The sequence below is a fragment of the Cajanus cajan genome, chromosome 1, assembly GCF_000230855.2.
Source record: "Cajanus cajan strain Asha chromosome 1, NIPB_CcT2T_4, whole genome shotgun sequence".
In the NCBI taxonomy this organism is placed as follows: Eukaryota; Viridiplantae; Streptophyta; class Magnoliopsida; order Fabales; family Fabaceae; genus Cajanus; species Cajanus cajan.
In genome coordinates, this window is record NC_138517.1 from 91,088,967 (window position 1) to 91,107,670 (window position 18,704).

The 18,704-nt window shown below is 31.7% G+C and overlaps 2 protein-coding genes across 2 annotated transcripts; one reads left to right on the forward strand and one right to left on the reverse strand.

Moving 5' to 3' along the window:
- The first annotated feature begins 1,385 nt into the window (after nucleotides 1–1,385).
- On the forward strand, nucleotides 1,386–10,025 carry LOC109803503 (S3 self-incompatibility locus-linked pollen protein). The gene is made up of 14 exons (XM_083067623.1): nucleotides 1,386–1,766; nucleotides 3,939–4,001; nucleotides 4,326–4,763; nucleotides 4,903–4,984; nucleotides 5,656–5,717; nucleotides 5,850–5,944; nucleotides 6,184–6,263; nucleotides 6,396–6,479; nucleotides 7,395–7,511; nucleotides 7,876–7,961; nucleotides 8,078–8,184; nucleotides 8,868–8,959; nucleotides 9,043–9,119; nucleotides 9,410–10,025. The coding sequence occupies exons 1-14, from the start codon at nucleotides 1,614–1,616 to the stop codon at nucleotides 9,866–9,868; spliced, it is 1,995 nt and encodes a 664-aa protein (XP_082923749.1). The 5' UTR covers nucleotides 1,386–1,613; the 3' UTR covers nucleotides 9,869–10,025.
- Nucleotides 10,026–11,517: 1,492 nt separating this feature from the next.
- Nucleotides 11,518–12,539, reverse strand: LOC109803883 (HSP40/DnaJ peptide-binding protein). Its single transcript, XM_020365552.3, has 2 exons — nucleotides 12,160–12,539; nucleotides 11,518–11,965 (listed from the first exon to the last, which is right to left on the reverse strand). The coding sequence occupies exons 1-2, from the start codon at nucleotides 12,537–12,539 to the stop codon at nucleotides 11,518–11,520; spliced, it is 828 nt and encodes a 275-aa protein (XP_020221141.2).
- Nucleotides 12,540–18,704: the final 6,165 nt, after the last annotated feature.

Below are 18,704 nucleotides of genomic sequence, written 5' to 3' on the forward strand. Positions count from 1 at the left end.
TACTCACACGATCTACATAAAATATCACAATACACTAATACACAATACAAGATGTAGTGTACTAGAAATTTTTTTAGATGATTTTTTCTAAAAAAACCAATTAAAAAGAGAATAAATACAAAGATATTAATGAATATTTGATCCTTTAATCATATTATAATTACTCTCGATGAAAAAACATTTAACAAAACAATTCAAGTAATATAATTGAATATTTGAATTTAAATTTGACAGTTTTTTCATAATCTACCATGTTTTTAAATTTTGAATGTGTAGTAATGTAAATTATTTATTTAAAATTTAAAATATAATTTATATATTTTAAAATATTTATTTATATATATTTTAAATATAATTTATATATTTAAACATAATATTTATTTATATATAATATATTAATATAAGTTATATACATTTAGTATCTACATTACATATATTAAAATCCTAGTATAATATATGATTAATAGTGAAATACACAATACAAAAATGCAACAATTGAAACTAAAACATGTAATGAGAATAATTATTTTATAAATAAAAATTTTTCAAGAGTTTACAATAAATCAAAAGATAAAACTTATAATAATTCAAAAATACATTTTTATCAATAAAATATAAATATTAGTTCAATTATTAGAATCTAATTGAAATAATAAGTTATTAAATTTGAATTATATAATTATCATTATAATTTTTATGAATAAAAGAAATAATATATATATAATTTATTTTATTTTACATTTATCAACTACTATAATAAATATTTTTTTAAATATCTATAATTGAAATAAACTGTCCTTTTAACATACTAATTATTTGGTAGCATTTTGCCAAACATATAATATGTCGGGCAGTGACATTAATGACACGAGTATGCACGTGCATGTAATAACATCTGATCAATTAAAATAAATATTAAAATATTTAAATGTATATTTTTAATTCTTACAAAAATTAATCATTAATTTTAATTTATATAATTTTTTAATCCTTATTTTTATATGATTATTTTTAATAACTTATTTATTAAAGAGCGAATCATTATAAGTGTTAGATGTATTACGCATATTTTTAACACTTTTATTTTTATTTTTTTCAGAACCTCAAATAAACGTTATTTATTTATTTTTAAAAAATTAGTGATACTTATATTAATGATTTTAAATTCTTAAATAATAAAATTCAAATAAAAATATTTTAAAGACTAATAGCTATTAATACAAAATTTAAAACAGTATTTAAAAAATGAAAATTAAGATCTTATTTTACAAGATATCAAAATAAAAAAAATAAAAAAAGCATTAATTTTAAATAAATTAAAAAGATATTTAAAGAGTAAAAAATGAGATAAAGCAGGACGCAAAAATGGGATAATTTTATAGGCAATACCTAGGCTAGCTAGGTATAATCTGATTCCATTGATCAAGAAATAAAAGTTGAATTGATTCTTACTGTAAATTTACTAAATACTAATCCAACCCTATTCCTGTTTTCTGGTGTGAAACATGAAGAAGAAGATGATCCTTCTCGTGAAAATGAAATTCACTCGTTCTGAAGAAAACATCTGATTTTCCGTTTTCATCACTTTCTGCCATTTTGGTTTGCATCGTGCCATGGATCCGGAGCAGACCTTCATACGCGTGCAGGAGAGGTTTTCGCAGATGCTGACACCCAAAGTCAGAGTTGCTTTGGAGTATCTCTACCTTTTTGTTGCCATCACCTTGTTCTGTATTCTCGTTGTCATGCATGCCAATTACGTTCAGCAGGTCTCTTTTTAAACTCCTCTTTTAGGGCTTTTCGATTTTGCTATTTGCCTCTCATTCTATTTTCTACTTTTATGTATGTTTTCAAAGAGCTAGATTAGTGAGGTTTTATGTTTATTACAAATAGTGAGGGTTTCTGTAGTGAAAGATAGGCTTGGGTTGTTTTGTGGCGAATAAACATATAAATATAATAAATAGTAAGGAGTGGTAGATGTTGGGACTTGACTTGTGTTGGGACAGATAATTTTGTGGTTCTTTCAACCAGAACACAGTTGATTATGTTAATGGAAATGCTAGATGTATCAAATTTCTTAATCTTTTTTTTTTTTTACATGGTATCTTGTACTTTGCTTTTTTATCAGATGAACTTCTAATGATTCTGAGCTCTAAAGATGGTGGTGATGAATTTCATTTTGGTGAAGTAAATTATTGCTAAAGTTAATATAGAACTTTTCTTGATTTGGGTACCGGGGAAAAACGGTTTTAGCTATCTCTAAATAAAAAGATATCCAAATCTAGGTGCTCTTCTAACCACAACTTAATTTCAGCCAAGTATGATACTGCACCTATAAATTTTACTGTTGGATTGCTGCATCTGAAATATATTTGTCCAACAATCTAGAACACAACCACCTGAGGTTTAGATTTTTTACTATTCTTGTAGAAACATTGAGACAGAAAAGACTTGTTACCAGCTTGAGTACATAATTGGCTGTTATGAGTAAAGTATTTTATATTCTGTTTTACCAAATAGGGTTCATTTTAAAGATAAAAATTCCAATTTAAGTAAACAGTGGTCATTGGTCAACCCAAGTATTTGTGCACTCAGATACTTGTGTTAAAGTACACAATTGACTATTATATGTTATAAATAAAATACAAAATATCATATATTTAGTCCTTGGTTGTCAGTTTTAGAAAACTGAATTATGTACATAGACAAAAAAAAGAAGCAGCTTATGTCTGCAAATCTTTAGGAGAATCAATTTTAGAAGCATTGATAGAGTGCGATATGACCACAATAGTAGCTGTAGTGTTGTTTTGCTTTTGCATCACAGCTCTGCCAACTACTCTATACAGATGCCATCAAGTTGTGTTTTTATGGGGCTCCTATTGTGCATCAACTCACACCAATTAGCTGCTGTTGAAGCCTTGATTGATGACAAGGGGTTTAAAAATCATTCTTTGCTTCCAATTGTTAGTTGTCCATCCAATCATTTCGATATATACCGCATTTTTCATTAGATGGAGTTTGAAAATGTTCTTCCCCATAACTACTATCAATACAAAATGTCTGATGCATGGTTCTCTGGTGTGTTTCTGGCCAACCTACAGCACTCTCTGGCAGCATTTCTGGTCTACTCACTTGCCTCTGTTCTATTGCTGCCCTTTGGGCTCTGTCTTGTTTATGTCACAGAAAAGTTTCTGTTTTTTTTTTTTCATGTCTATTTTCCTTTTTTCTCAGTTCTTTGATTTATCCTGTACTGTACATAGATAGACAATCCAATGTTGCTTAAAATTGGAGGTGTGTTGTTGTTGACTATGTGTTGGTAGCTAAAGACCACGAGTGTTGATTTAGTTTTGGGCATTTTTTTAGTATTTGTATGTTTTCTGTATAAATTATTTAATTTGTATTTACAAACTTTAGTATAGTGGCTACCCCACTATAGCAGTTTTGGGTATGGCCACTCTGCACTGCTATCTGAAATTGATACTACGAAAAATATTGATGTTTAAATAATCAATTTGTGCTTCAGAATGACATTAAAAAATATTTTAAAATTTAAAAGAATTGGTTTTTATTGGGAATTTGTAAAGTAAAATCACTTTTAAACATGAAACTGAATAAGGACATGAGCACGACACCTTCCATTATAAGTCTATAACCATACATACATTATCTTTCTTCTGTAAATAAATTTCTACTATCAATATTTGTAAAATTCATATTTGATAAAGGTAAATTTCAGCATTATAAATTTTACACTTAAAACCTTAATAGTTCTATAACCAACAAGCTTAAAAAGTTGGGTACCAATGCTTTTAGTGTGTGTGAGCTAGGTAGTTCCAGTTACTTTGTTATTATTCACCAATTGCTGCTCAAGTTAGAATCAACTTCATTTTATTTTTTTTTTAATTTTTATTGTTGTTGTTGTTTTTCTTCTCTATGTGAAGCCTGGGTGTTCAAGTGAGCTATCTGGAGTTGTGACATCAGAAGCCCAACTTATTCAGATTAAGGTATATATTTCCTTTCATTCTTTAAATGCACATTCTTAATTTGTGCTTTAAACGGTTTTTCTCCTTGAGTCAAACTATGTGAATGGATACTGTCTGTTATGTTATAAGTAAATTAATATTGACATTTTAGCACCTTTTTTTTTTTAAACATATCACTTTTCTCCTATATAAAAGCCTGAAGGTTCCAGTTTCCTTCATCTTTCATTTTGGTAGCTTCAATTCGTACTTTAAGGTTTAACTATTATTTGGAAGATTGTTTTTCTATGTTCCTTTGGTTGTTTTGCTGCATTGCATGCATAACTCAGTTTGAGTTCCTTCTTGTAGATAACCAGTGGTGGCCTGTGGTCTCATAATGTTTCTGAATCAAACAGAATAGATCCTCCTGAAACAGAAATTGTAGAAGATAAAATGGAGATTTCTGATGTCAATGGAGATAAATTGACATTTTTGGCTTCCAAGTTTTGGTGGAACTGGATTGGTTCAGGTGCTAGGAGGGGAAAATTGGCGTTCAAATTTTGGAAAACTGACACTGAGTTTCTTGATCATCAAGCTGAAACCCCTACAAGTAATCAAAACACCAGGCCAGTTGTTGAAGATGCTGTCCTCAAAATTGATAAAGAGGAGACACCAAAAAGTTTTACATTATCAGCCAAAGAGACATTAAAAGCGGCAATTATACATTTTGGTAAAAAGTGGTATAGGCGTATCTCATTCATTTGGAGACACACAGTGCAGATCATTGGAAGTTTCCAGAAGCTGTGGGTAAGTAGAATCATATTCATGCTTGGAGATAGTTTAGTCCATATATGTTATGATGATGCATTCTGGTTCTTTCTGGCCAGAATTTATAAAATATCAAATCTACTCAAAATTCTGCTAAACTTTGAATTTTCAAGTGTAGAATATTGCTGGTGTACACCTAAATCTTGATATTCCCAAATGGATGCATATCCTTCATTTGGACAAGCTTAACACTAATGCAGGTAATTACAATATTTTCCTCTTAAGTTTGAATTGTGATGCATGCCAAGTGGCATTTATAAATAGGAAAATGTTTTAAAATTTGTTTCCAATTTATTTTTATTTATTTGATGGGAAAAAAAGGTCTGTGATTGTTGTTTTCCTTCGATTCTTCAATAAGTTTCTGTGTTTTTTTTCCAAATGGAAAATGAGTTCAGATATGAGATAACTGCTATTATTTCTTATGAAGTGAAGAGAGTGGGTTTTTAGTGGTTTTGAATTTTACATGTTTATCCAAATTAAAAATACATATGGCATGAGGCATGATGAAAAGGAAGGGTGTTGTTACAAACTGATGTTTCTGAGACCCAATATTTTTGCACTTGTCCCTCACTTTGTATGCTTCACATGCTGATAATGTTTGCCAGTGTAAAAATAGGTTCCATATAAATTCTTGGATTTCCAGAATCTATTTACTTAATAAAATTCATTGGGAAACATAAAAGGTGTTATTATGTTTTATTGTTTTTTAATGGGAAATTATGGGATATTATAAATAATTAATTTTTAAGCTTTTGTGTTATAGATTTTTCCCATATGAATGAATGCATAGTTTTTATCTCACTTACTCATCTCTTTCTCACATTCTATTATGTTTGGATTATTGTTCAATAGCTTGTCTTTTCAATTTCAGTGCAATGGCTTAAAAAGAAAAGCAAGTTATTTGAACCCACGTATTTGTACACTATGGAAAAGGTATGAAATGTAGCAGATACTTCTATTTCTGAAGTATATTTTGTCAGCTTTTGGAGCTACTTTTGATGTTGATTCTGTAATTTATTGAAGATAGCTCTTCATTATTGTTGATCATGCAATCTTAATCTGTAGGGGTATTTCTTGTTACCTGAAAGTGCTAAGTCTCAGCATAATATACGCACTGTGAATCTCAGCATATCAGCTTGGCACTCCTGCTTTGGAAACAAGTAAGAATACAATGTTAGCATGATTATCTTGCTTCAATCTAGAAAGTAACAATTTATCTCCATTGGGGGCTACTTTTTCTTAGTTTTGATATTGATGGTTGTAAATTTAACTAAGTTGTTTTGTTCATAGGAAATTGTTCTCTGAATTTCATTGATGTTATATATCAATTTTGATAATTTATTAAGATTTTATCTTGTGTTTTTCAATTGAATATATATATTTTTTTTTCCATTTCTAGGTGGCAGCAACTACTCATAAACAGATTTGTTGGATATGATACGATTTTAATCAACAGTTTATTGAGTTCTCCTGGTCAAGGTAACTGCCTGTTTTCCGGATAAACTAATTTATATAACTGTCCACTAACCCCTGTTTTGAACATTGTCATCCACATCCTTTGAACTTTCAGGATTTAATTATGACTCAAATTCTTTCTGGACTTCATGGCAGGTTATCTTTATAACTATCAAACAAAGGAATTCTATAACCTTAGTTATGCACAAGAAGCTCCGGAAGGCCCAGCTAGATTTGGAGGTTGTTGATTTATCCTTCTATTTACTGTGTTGAGCCCCGTTATGTGGAGAGATTTTCTCCTGTTTGCCGAATAATCTCAGTTGGTCGTATATGGGAATGTGCAGCATAAAGTTCTTGATTTTATTGAAATTTTAGATTAGCTTGGTCGAATATTTTTTCTGCTTAATCCTTGATGTACCTTCACTGCTATGTTTTGTCAGAATGAAGAACACAAATTGACATTAAAACCTGTTAAGTATAAGGGTTGCATTTTTTTAATATCACTTTATTACTAGATGTTGACTTGTGTGTTGTAAAAGAGAAAATAACGATTGCTTATGGACTCTGGAGTGTAATTTTATGGAATGAAGCATTTGACACACAAGGGCAAGTTTTGTAGTAGTGCCATGCACATTCTATGCATTACTTATAAAGTGGTGTAGCTTGGATGTGTTGTTAAATACTTAAATTGGATGTCTGAATTTAAGGATGCACATGAAGATATTTGAACGGTTGAATGGAATGAACAAAAACTGGCACATAGTTCAACAAGGTGGGTTGAGTATATAAAGGATAGACAAGAATGACCAGTAGATGAAGCTGGGTTTGGAATAAAAGTAATTAGATGCAAAATATTTGGAGAGAAGCTGAGCAAGAATGATATGTAAGTTCTGCTGATAGATGGGGCGGCTAAATTTGTCAAATAAGGCGTTACTATCCATAGGGTAACAACTATATATTTGGATTTTATAAAAAGTCTTAGTTTAAAATATGACTCTTCAGCCTTATCTTGCTCCAAAGTGTCCATCTCTTTGAAATTAGGTGTTTCTATTTTGTATTCCTTTTCCGGCTTGCATTATATTATTTTTTGTAATCTGAAATGTAATTCAGAACTTATAATCTTGGCTTCTAACATGTATCATTTTGTCTGTGCAGACTACCTTGTAACAAAGTGTGGCGTACTTATGATGTCATTGTTTGTGTTTTTTACTACGACAATGTCTGTATCATTTACATTAAGAGAAACACAGACTCGCATGCTAAAATTCACAGGTAGGAATTGTTTGATCATTATATAGAGATTTCTTGATGTAAAAACTGTTTTAGTAACTAATTCCTGCTTTTATTGCATCTATCCTGTCATTTGGTCCATTGCCCATGTATTAATTGCTTGCTTTTAGATTCACTTAAAATAAATTGAGTCAATCAGTAGATAGTGAGGGTGGTCAGGTAGGCTATCACTTTGTGATTGGAAGGTTTATTCAAAAGGTCCTTCTTCTACCAACTCATGGAATAAGTGTGCTATCCATATAAATTCATTTGCCTCTGCCTAATATGCCAATGCTGTTCCTGGTTTTCCCATGCTTTTCTGCATATGGGATGCAATTAGTTTTTCACATCTGCTAGTCCTTTACAGTGCAGCTTCAACACCATGCGCGGCATCGCCTTCCTACATTTCAGCTGATCTTTGTACATGTGATTGAATCCCTAGTTTTTGTTCCTGTAAGCACTCATTATTGTTGATTACTTTTGTCTAAAGTTTCTATTTGAACCATTCTCTTTTTTGCTATTTCTTATTGTATTAGCTTTGCTGATAAATTGTTTATTGATTTCTGCAGATTATGATCGGTATTCTGTTTTTTCTCTTTGAGTTTTATGATGATCAGCTACTTGCCTTCATGGTCTTGATTCTTGTGTGGCTGTGTGAGCTTTTTACTCTTATTAGGTCTCTCTCTCTCTCTCTCTCTCTCTCTCTCTCAATGTTATGTAATTAATAAAGTATGCTATTAAGACAGTATGTCCGGTGGCTTTGTTTCTCAGAAATTATTTTTGGTTTTATAACCAGTTGGGTCTTGAATGTGTTCTGAAGCCAATGCAAGTGGATCACTAAGTTGCATATTTATCCAATTCAAGTAGCCTGTATATTGTAATTTTTGCTTCCAGATGTATTGTGAGGTATATAGTCATCTGTCGCATCATAAGTTACTATTTTTTATTTTTTTTTGGTTCTGGCCATTGGACTCTTCCCTTCAGAGGCCAAATCAAAATGAACTTTGCCTTTTTTTGGATTGGTTAAATGGAATACAACTCTGGCAACACTGCCTTTTTTTCCATGCATTACTGGAATGCCTTTTAATGGTGTTTATTATATGCCAATCCATTAATCGATGGATGTGATGATTGCATTTAACTGACACATGATTAATCTGGTAAATTACACTGTTAGCACTTGATCCCTGAGGAAGGTTTGCAGAAGAGAAATATGGATGTGTCCAAAAGTTTCTACATTTTTGTTTGTTATCTTAATCTCTGGAGCTGTATCTATCGTACATTTTCATGCATATTTGTGGGGTTGTGATCTAGCGTTTGATAGTCATCTAATATGAGTGTGCTTATTACAACTTGCAGTGTCCGAACACCAATATCAATGAAGTTCTTTCCTCGCTTCTTTTTGCTGTATTTCCTGGTCTTTCACATATATTTCTTCTCTTATGCTTATGGTATGCCCATACTCTTTTTTTTTTTGTTGCCTTAATTGGATTTAGTTAATTTTATTTGGAAATAATGAAATTTAAATTTCCAGGTTTTTCATATTTGGCTCTCTCTACAACCGCAGCTTTTATGCAACACCTTATCCTGTACTTTTGGAATCGGTTTGAGGTGATGAGTGATGATAGTTGACTTATTATCGATCCCAATATGGTTTTATTTTATCTTGGATGTATCTTTTTTCTAAAGTTAGACTTGATGAGGGTATCAGGAAACGTGAGCCAAGTGAGGTTTGGGACAAACTATCTCATTCTAGAATTAGGAAAAGGAATATGATTTTCAGAGTTTAATTCTTGTTTATATTTAAAATGTCAATTATTGTTTTAGAAGATTTATATATGTTCATTATTAATTTGCTCTAGTTTACTCAACTGAAATTTAACTATGTTTATTACTATTAGGTACCAGCATTACAAAGGTACATGCAAAACCGACGGTCACAACTTCAACAACACCCAGACTTCCACATTACCTCTTCCACCATTCTTGCATCAACGTTCCACATCACAAGATTGAACACAAGAAACCAGGGATTAAATAACACAGATTTTCCTACTGGAGCAGGGTTGAGACCTGGTTTTGATCAATCAATGGCTCAGAATGGAGCAGCAGTTGGTGACCCTCAAGGGCGGTCAGAAAATAACCAAGACAGGGTTGCCAACCCTGGGCAAGCAGAAAGGGGTCCCAACCCTGGATCCATGAATTCATTCAGTTCTTTGTTATTATGGATCTTAGGAGGTGCTTCATCTGAGGGCCTTAACTCCTTCTTTTCCATGTTCAGAGACGTGAGAGACCAAGGACAAGTTTTTACTGAAACACCTGGAGATGAAAACCGTGAGAATCAGGATAATGGCAGATAGCGGTGAAGTGGAAAACTTGTTTATATAGCAACAATGTTCCTGATATTATATAGGTCACTGGACTGCTTTGTGGTCAGTCCAAATGGAAAGGTTAAAATGTTTGTATAATATATATTCTTCGTAGCTTTTGCTTTATAAATGCCGAAAATTTATGCGAGCCTCGTCTTCTGAAAGTTACACCGAATTGGAATCAATCGATATAAAAGGGAGCATTTAGAAAGAAAAAAAAAGTTCCTTCCATGAACATAACCAATGTAGTGTTCTAAGATCAACAATTAAGACTAATTTGTACTTACGAGACGTGATTTTTATTTATTAAGTATTGTTTTAATATTGGTCAAGGATTATTTAGAAGAGTTAATTTGATCTTATAAAAGTAATTTTTAATTTTTAAATAAATTCTTTCTAACATATTTCAATGATGTTTATGATTAAACTTATAAATGAATTATTACTTTTAAATTTTTTTAAATATTATTGAATTTTATTGAAATGCATCTAAAATGTAAATTCCATCCCATAAACAAGATTAACATTTTATCCAAAATACTACGGACGATACTGAAAATTCTTTATATACTCTACTTAAATAGTAGTTATGGTAGGAGTTGGTACAATTTAAACTTCTAAGTTGTGTGAAAATATAGAGGAAGTTTACCAGTGATGCAATGGGGGTTGTTTTTTCTCCTCCAATTCTATGTGTATGATAACATAATTTAAAAGGCTAAAGTAAATAACTTGAAATGAAGTACACTTTGTTCAAGTACATTTTGCTTTTGCTATGCATAAATTTCTAGGGTCATTATGATTTTATACCCACTTGTGAGTTGTGATCGTAAGTTGGTATCTTAATTTCTCAGGAAGGCTGCTTCCTGATGGAATGGAGCTGCCTGTCTAAGGAATTCAGTTTTTATAAACAAGGGTATTTGTTCTTTTGACACTCCCCTTTTGCATGAAATGCTGAATAGTTAATCTGATTCTGATTTTCTGAGCTCTTGCGAGGGGGAACATATAAATATAGGCTTATAACACAACAGGTTCAACTCTCAAGCGGAGTTTAGTGTGGCTTCATATTCAGTCGTTGAACATGGATGCGTATCCCTATAGCCGATATAAAAAGGTTGCTATTACTTTCACTTTAATTTTGCGATCCCTCTCTTGTCTTGCTTGGTTTAGAAAAGGAAAATGGACATAACAGAGACCTGATGAAAACTCTAGTTACATTAATTTGTTGACTACTGTTATAGATTGATACATATATCTTTGGAGACAGTATCTCCTCAAATATTTGGACAAGTAGCAGCTATGTCCTAGGAATGAGTAACCTAGTGCTAACAATGTAGATGTTGCATTCTGTAATCCCTGTTTTGGCCTTAAATGGTAAGTGAAACTGTGGAAGTTCCCTTTCTTTTTCTACAGCCCTGACCTCCCCCATATGGAAGCTCAACATCTTCATTCTCTTCTAACGAAATGCATCCATGCATTATTGTTGTGCTCCAGTGAATTGGTTGTCTGATATTGGTATTGTTGGGTTGGGTAGGACTGACTATGCATGCAAGATACCAGAAGTTTTTTAAACTGATAATAAAATACTCTTTTGTCCTCACTTGTTTTTAGCAAATTAGTGCATCTGCATACAACTATGATCATTAGCAACAACCTTGCAGGATATTAGAAGCTTCTTTCCGTTGTTCTTCACTTAATTCTGTGGGGAAATCAACGAGGAATTTGACATGAAGATCACCTCTTATCCCGTTATTTTTGGGGTTTGGCATTCCTTGACCTTTAATAATCTTTTCATATCCAGGATATATGACAATATTCTTGAATGACAGAGTCATATTTTCCCCTCCTAATAGAGGGATTGATATGGAACAGCCTGTAAGTGCATCTACTAGCGGAATCTCAACACATATTTCCAAATCATTGCCATCTCTCGTAAACAAAGGGTGTTGCTTTTCATCAATCAAGAATACTATATCAGCTGGGAGGTATCCAGGTTTCTCATCACCTACTCCTTCAAATGTAATCTTTGTTCCTTTTCTCCATCCTGGTTTCACTTCAATTTTTAAAACTTCCTCCTCTTGGACAATTACCCTGTAGCAAAACTAAATTAGTAATGTTCTTCTAAGCATATTTTTAGTCACTTTAAAAAACATTGAATTTCTACTGCCTATCTATACTAGCATACTCCATAGCATCATCATATATATACGTAATAGCATAACTAGTAACTAGAAAAAATTTAGCAACTCAATATTCATCTGTAGGATCACATGGCAGAAACATACCCCGGATGCTTGATAACATCTCTGGTAAGTTTTATCTTTTTTATGCATCCAAAGCATAAGTTCTCGAGTGTGCAATGGAGCACTCTCTCAACTTCTGGGGGTTTCCTTCTAGCTGTTGTCTGTGAAAATATGATAGGTGTCGTGGCCCTACGGCTCAGATTGCTTGACAATGAGACTGGAGGGACATGTTCTCTCTCTTTGGCGCTCCTTATGCCTGCACCTGCACCTTTTGTTGGAGAGCCTGATGGGTTGCATAATTCAGGTTCAGAGGTTTCAGATCTCATGTTCCTTGAAAAAGTTGAGGAACCCCTTATGCCTGCACCTATTGTTGGAGAGCCTGCTGGGTTGCATAACTCAGGTTCAGAGATGTCCAATCTCATGCTCCTTGGAAAAGAAGTTGAGGAACTCCTTCTGCTCATAATCCTTTTGATAGATGATGCAGCAATTTCTGCAGCACTCTTACGGCTGATACTTCTCGAAAGAGAGGTAGGTGTTGTGCATCGCCTGCTTCCATGTCTTGAAAGAGGCCTTGATTTTGGTGTTGGCGTTTTAGATCTTCTACTTGCAGCTTTTGACAAAAATTTACGGCTCCAAATGTCTTCATCCACTCTTTTATTATCATTATACTCAAACCCCGGTGATGTCTCCTGCATGCATCAAAGATCATGAGAACATCTCATAACATCATGCATGTTGTTGGTTTATTGAAACATGCAACGTTATTGTTGGTTTATTGTAGCTTTATATGATTGTATATGATTCATTTTTTCTTTGGCTGATGATGAGTTTCATAAACTCAAAACTTTATATCAATATTATATGTGTGTTATTCGAGAAGATTAAGTTGAGGAGCATGCACAGATTTAAGATTACCTCAGGGTTTTTCTTGTCATGGTGCCGTTTGGATACCAACGATTTGTAAACCTTGGTCACGTCTTTCAAAGATTTATTTTTTGGAATCTTAAAGAATGAGTGGTCTCCCATTGAAAGGGAGGGAAAAAAAAAAGAGATAACTAATGGCAACGTATAAGAGGGATGGAGAAAAGACAAGAGAAAGGTAACAGAATATCCAGAGCTTGGTGGAAACAAAGGTGAAGAAACGTTTCAACAAGCAGGTTTGATTGTGTTTTGTTTTCATGTTACGTGGACTTTACCTCTATATTTAGTGTGGTGGCACGTAATAATCTCTATTCAAAACACAACTTGTGCTAAACGAACTTGTAATTAGAATTCTTGTTACGGTTGTTATCAACAAACCCATCATTTTAGTCTTATATTCATTTCTCCGATTTAGAAATTTTAGCCGGTTGATATGGATAGCATAATACATGCAATAAAAATTTGTGCAAAAATCACACAAAATGACATATTTGCAAAAATATGAAGAAAAAAAAATGACTTAATAGATCTTCATGCGTCACACGGCATGTAGAAAGGCTTGCACAACATAATTAATATATTTAGAAGGAAAAAAAAAGTATTTTTAATTCTTATACTTATAGTTAAAAGTGGTTAAGATTTCTGTACTTTTTATATTCATAAATTTAATCATCAAATTTTAAAATACACATAGATTTAATCACTCATAATTTTAAAAAATATATACGATAAATTCTTAGAGATTAAGAACTAAATCTATATATTTTTAAAAAAATTGATAATCAAATTCATCAATATAAAAATATAGAGATCTTAATCATGTTTGACAGATAATACTGGATCTAAAACCACATTTTCTTTTCCTTAATATCTTGAAAAAATTTGGATACAAGCTTTTTTAAGAAAAACCTCAATCATTTAGGTGACAACACCATATATATAGTCCAAGATTAGATTTAATATGCATGATTATATATTATTTATTTTATAAGACTAGTCTCCAAGGATCACCATATACTGTTCAGCAAAAACAAAATATAAGTTATTGATAAACCACCACATATATAACGTCACGGGAACATGACTTGATCCCAAAATGCAAGAGAAACGCAAATAGTCAAATTAAGTATTTCAAAATATGGAGTTAAATGATCATGAAGCACAAAAGTTTGATCAGCACATTGGTCCTCATTTAGAGATCTGAATCCTCTTCCATGGTTTCAGGTGGGACAGGACCAGCAGAAACATCACCATCAGCAGTGGAAGCATCACCTTCATCTGGAAATTCATCACTGCCTCTACCCGACACCGTCTTAATGTATTGAAGGCCACAAGCATTGCACAAAGTCTGCAGAAAAAATATCCAAACAAACTCATTGCACTCCACTTAACCATGCATCATCATTTATATATATATATATATATATATATTGAAATGAGCTTTTATATTGTATCCAATAACACATGCATGTATCAATATTATATAAAATAAACGTTTATAAATTTTCATTCAATATGGTTGTCAACAATTAGAAATTATCTTGGATATAACTTTTAAAGTTGTTACTAGAAAAATTAACTATATATAAGATATTTTCTTAATTCATAAATATAGTATATATAATATTTTAAAGTTGATAACTAAAAATTAATATGTATTTATGAGATATGATTTCTCGTAATCAAATATTATTTTAACATCCAAAATTGATTCTAGGAGTATTAGGTGAACTTATGTCCCTTAGTACATTCTAATTAACTTATATATATAATAACTACATTCATGTATTGATGGTATATAAGTGCATGTGTTGTAATAATTTGTTCATTATTTACCTTTGGTCCTAGAGGTCCCTTGCGCCACAAGGGAGTCCTTCTTGTCTTGCAATTATAATTTGTGCAGAATCTATCTGGATCAATACTCTGCTTGACTTCTCTACCTCGACGGCGGCGGCGGCGGCCACGTTGAGAGATTATTGCCGGTGCAAAGGAGACAGATGCAATATACCCGGCTTCAACCTCCCTCATTTCTTCAGAGGTAACTTCTCCGAAAGCAGAATTTGATTGAATAGTTGTATCCACTGCAAAGGGTTGATGAACTTCATTGTCCCCGTTATTTGCATCCTCATTGTCCATGTTCTGTTTACAATCACACTTTAGCTTAGCTGTGAATAATGCTATTTACATTTACATGATTGTTTGTTTGTTACACCACGTCTCATTCTTAGAGAATAAAATATCATAACTTGACAATGGTATGCATGTGACAATGTGATGGAGAATAATGGAAGTTATCTTCACATTTTATTTATTTTTCGACCTAAGGTATTCTCTAATATCTTCAAGTAACTTTTCTCACCAAATGTTCTTTCATAGGCAAGGAGATCAAACTCTTTATCATATATGCTTAAAGAGCGTAGTTATCATAAGCATTTTTACATCAATTATTTTTACACTCATTACAGAACAACATCGTTTTCTTTGTCTTTCTCCAATATTGATTTAATATTCTATACAAAAGAGTTAAATGAAAAAGAATGATGTGAAAGAAAAAAAGAAAGTTGTTACTTGGATTTATGATAAACCTATATAGCTACACTTAATCATTTCTAGGACTTACTTCAATGCTATTTTGAGAAGCCTCGAGAGTATTGATGAGAATGGGGAATGAAAACTCTTTTTCAGCATGCTCATCATCATCAAATTCCTCCACACATGGAATGTTTAAGTCGAAGTCATGAACCTTTATATTGGGTGCTTCATTTCCAAAATCCATACTCCTCGCAATGTAGGGATATTCTGACACCTATAAGTGATAACTGATAAGGAAAGGACAATTTTTCAACACATCAGCTTGGCAATTAACATGTGTAAGAGTTTTCACAATCACAAGAATTGAATATAGTTGAGAAAATTTGAAAGATAATTGGCTTGATGAGGAATCTCTATCATTAGACTGATGAAAATAGAATGAAATTGGCTTAAACCTTTTTATGTAAAATGTATTTCATTCTATTTTGTTTCTTCACATCACAATCATATTCATTATTTCATCTAGTTTTTCCACAGGAGAATGTTGTTAGGTGACGCAAGTTTGCTTCCCACACATTTTCCATCTAATCATAAACTCCATCCCTCCCTATAAAATACAAAAGAAAGAGAGAGAAAGAGGAAAAAGTTTATCTAGCTAAGCTTCATAGGTAGAAATTGAAAGTTTATAAGTTTATAAATTCCTTCATCTATTTAATATCATTTTAGTGCACATTAAATTTCAACAATCTATATACTAAATTGAAATTTTGTCTAAAATAATAAATTTATAAAATTTCATATGAATTAAAATGCATTTGATACTTTGTCATAATTGTAGTATAAATATATTTAAAAACATCAATAAACGAAGCTTATAAAATTACATATTTTTTATTTATCAAAATTACAATAATGATATCATTATTTAAATTCAAAACTTTGTACATACTATACATCTACGACTAAGATGCATGAAAAATATTAAATAGTTTAACGATTATATTTAATAAGTTTATAAACAGAATGTGTCAAATAGTCTTGTAAATAAATATCAATTGCATGTGATAGTATAACTACACACAATTTATAAGATTACTAATCCTATAAAATTTCATTGGTCTTAAAATATTAGATAAAAAAAATATATTTAATGTCCTAGAATTATAAAATCTATTCCATAATTATACAAAGAAAGTCGAAAAATAGAAAAATCAGTAGAATAATTTTATAGAATGATTTATAATTCTTTGTATAAAAAAGTGTTCAATAATATCTCCTAAGCACTAAAATAAGATAAAAGTATTGATTGCAAATATCTTTCAATAATTGGAATAAGATAGAGGCAATGAGATTGGCTAAGTGGTGAAGTTGAGATAATAGCATGAGATTTTAAATTTTGTTGGAAGTATTGTAATTATTATGAATCAAAGAAAAATAGAGGCTATAGCTTGCTCCATGTCAAATCTAGGTTATCCGTGATTGGCTAATTGTAATAACACGCAATTCTCCCAATGATTAGAATAAGATAGGGATTATTATAACTTTTCCTAAGTCAAATCTAGATTTTCAGTAATTGATTAATTGTAATAACACAATTTTTGCAATGAATAGAATAAGATAGAAGTTATGACTCGTCCCAAGTCAAATCTAAATTATTTGTATTCAATTAGTTGTAATAACACACAATCAGTAATTTATAAGAAACAAACAAAAATATGTAATCATTCGATGAAGATCGAATATCATGAAATTTAGTTTAACTGGTTGAACAATGTGCATAAATTATTTAATTTTTTATATATATCAAGTTTAATTTCTACGGATAAAAAGATCGGAGACCACATTTTATCTCAATAAATCAAATTTATAGACATTCATTTAAAATCTGAGGCTTCAGATCTATATTCAACAACTAAAAAATAGTACTCTAAAAGAAAAACATCTATAAAAAAAAGACTATAGTGAATGCGTGTGATTTTCCACTGCAGAGAATCCATTTTCAGTCCTAAGACTAGTCTAAGAATAAATGGTGAAGGAATAGAATTACTATCATCAAAGCAAACAAACACTGATTAAACTTAATTAATGATGTAAAGATCAAGAATGAAGAGAAACTTACAATAGACTAGATTGTAAAATCCAACCTTTTCCCCAGCGAGGATATGAATGAGATTGATATTGAAAATGAAAGGTTTTTTTTTTTTTTCTCTCTTTTTTAGTGAATTGAGTGAAAGATTTTATTTATCACGATAATTTATGAAAGGTAACTAAACCATATATGGAAAATATAGCGAGTATTCCATATATTGCAGGAAAATTAAATAGTATAAATAAAATATGATGTAAACATTAAATACATTATTAATTAAATAATTAAGAAATTAATAAAAGAAGATATGAATTTATTGTGATTGAATATAACTAACTAAAAATTTATTTGGATTTCATATGTATTTTTGTTATCCATGTTTTGATATGAAAGTATATAACATATATCATACTATTAGGGCACATTTCATATATCGGTTGGTTTTGTCACCGTCTCTTTCAAACCTACACGATGTATTTCATGTGTCCCTGTTGGGGAGGTATGTCCATGACCCTGGTCATGTGGTTGAGCTAGCTGATGTGCGGTGAAGGAGAATCTGACATTTGAGAAGTTGCCAGTAGCTGAAGTTGATCATAAGCCGAAGGAGCTGAGGGGCAAGTCTATTGCCTGGTGAAGGTGTTGTGGGATGCAGCTACTGGTGAGGCAACTTGGGAGGTTGAGCTGTAGTGCAGGGAGCAATATCTGTTTCTTTTCACAAGTAAGTCTGTTTTCGGGGACGAAAACTCTTGTTGTTGGGGAGGTTGTGAGACCCCGTTCATATATTCCTTCTCCCTACTCACTTCACTTCTCATTTTCTCCCTCTTAACTCACTTTCTCTCAATTCTCTTTTACTCTCTCTTTTCCCTGTTTCCTTTTTCCTCTGATCTTGGGTGGCAGTGGTGATCTTAGGAGCTGAGTAATGGTGTTGGATTGCTAGCTGAACCGTGCAGAGCTCTTCTTCAAGCTTCTTCTTCTTCCTTCTCTTCCCGGAGCTCGGAATCGTCTCATCGAGGTAAGGGAAGCTAGGATTTTGTGTTGGTTGTTG

Excerpts from the sequence above, each read along its gene's own strand:
- LOC109803503 (XM_083067623.1), top strand. The coding sequence starts at position 1,614 with ATGGATCCGGAGCAGACCTTCATACGCGTGCAGGAGAGGTTTTCGCAG. Across the intron at positions 4,985-5,655 it reads CAAGCTTAACACTAATGCAG|TGCAATGGCTTAAAAAGAAA; the intron begins GTAATTACAATA and ends TTTCAATTTCAG. Across the intron at positions 5,945-6,183 it reads CACTCCTGCTTTGGAAACAA|GTGGCAGCAACTACTCATAA; the intron begins GTAAGAATACAA and ends TTCCATTTCTAG.
- LOC109803883 (XM_020365552.3), bottom strand. The coding sequence starts at position 12,539 with ATGAGATTGGACATCTCTGAACCTGAGTTATGCAACCCAGCAGGCTCT. Across the intron at positions 11,966-12,159 it reads GATGTTATCAAGCATCCGGG|GGTAATTGTCCAAGAGGAGG; the intron begins GTATGTTTCTGC and ends GTTTTGCTACAG.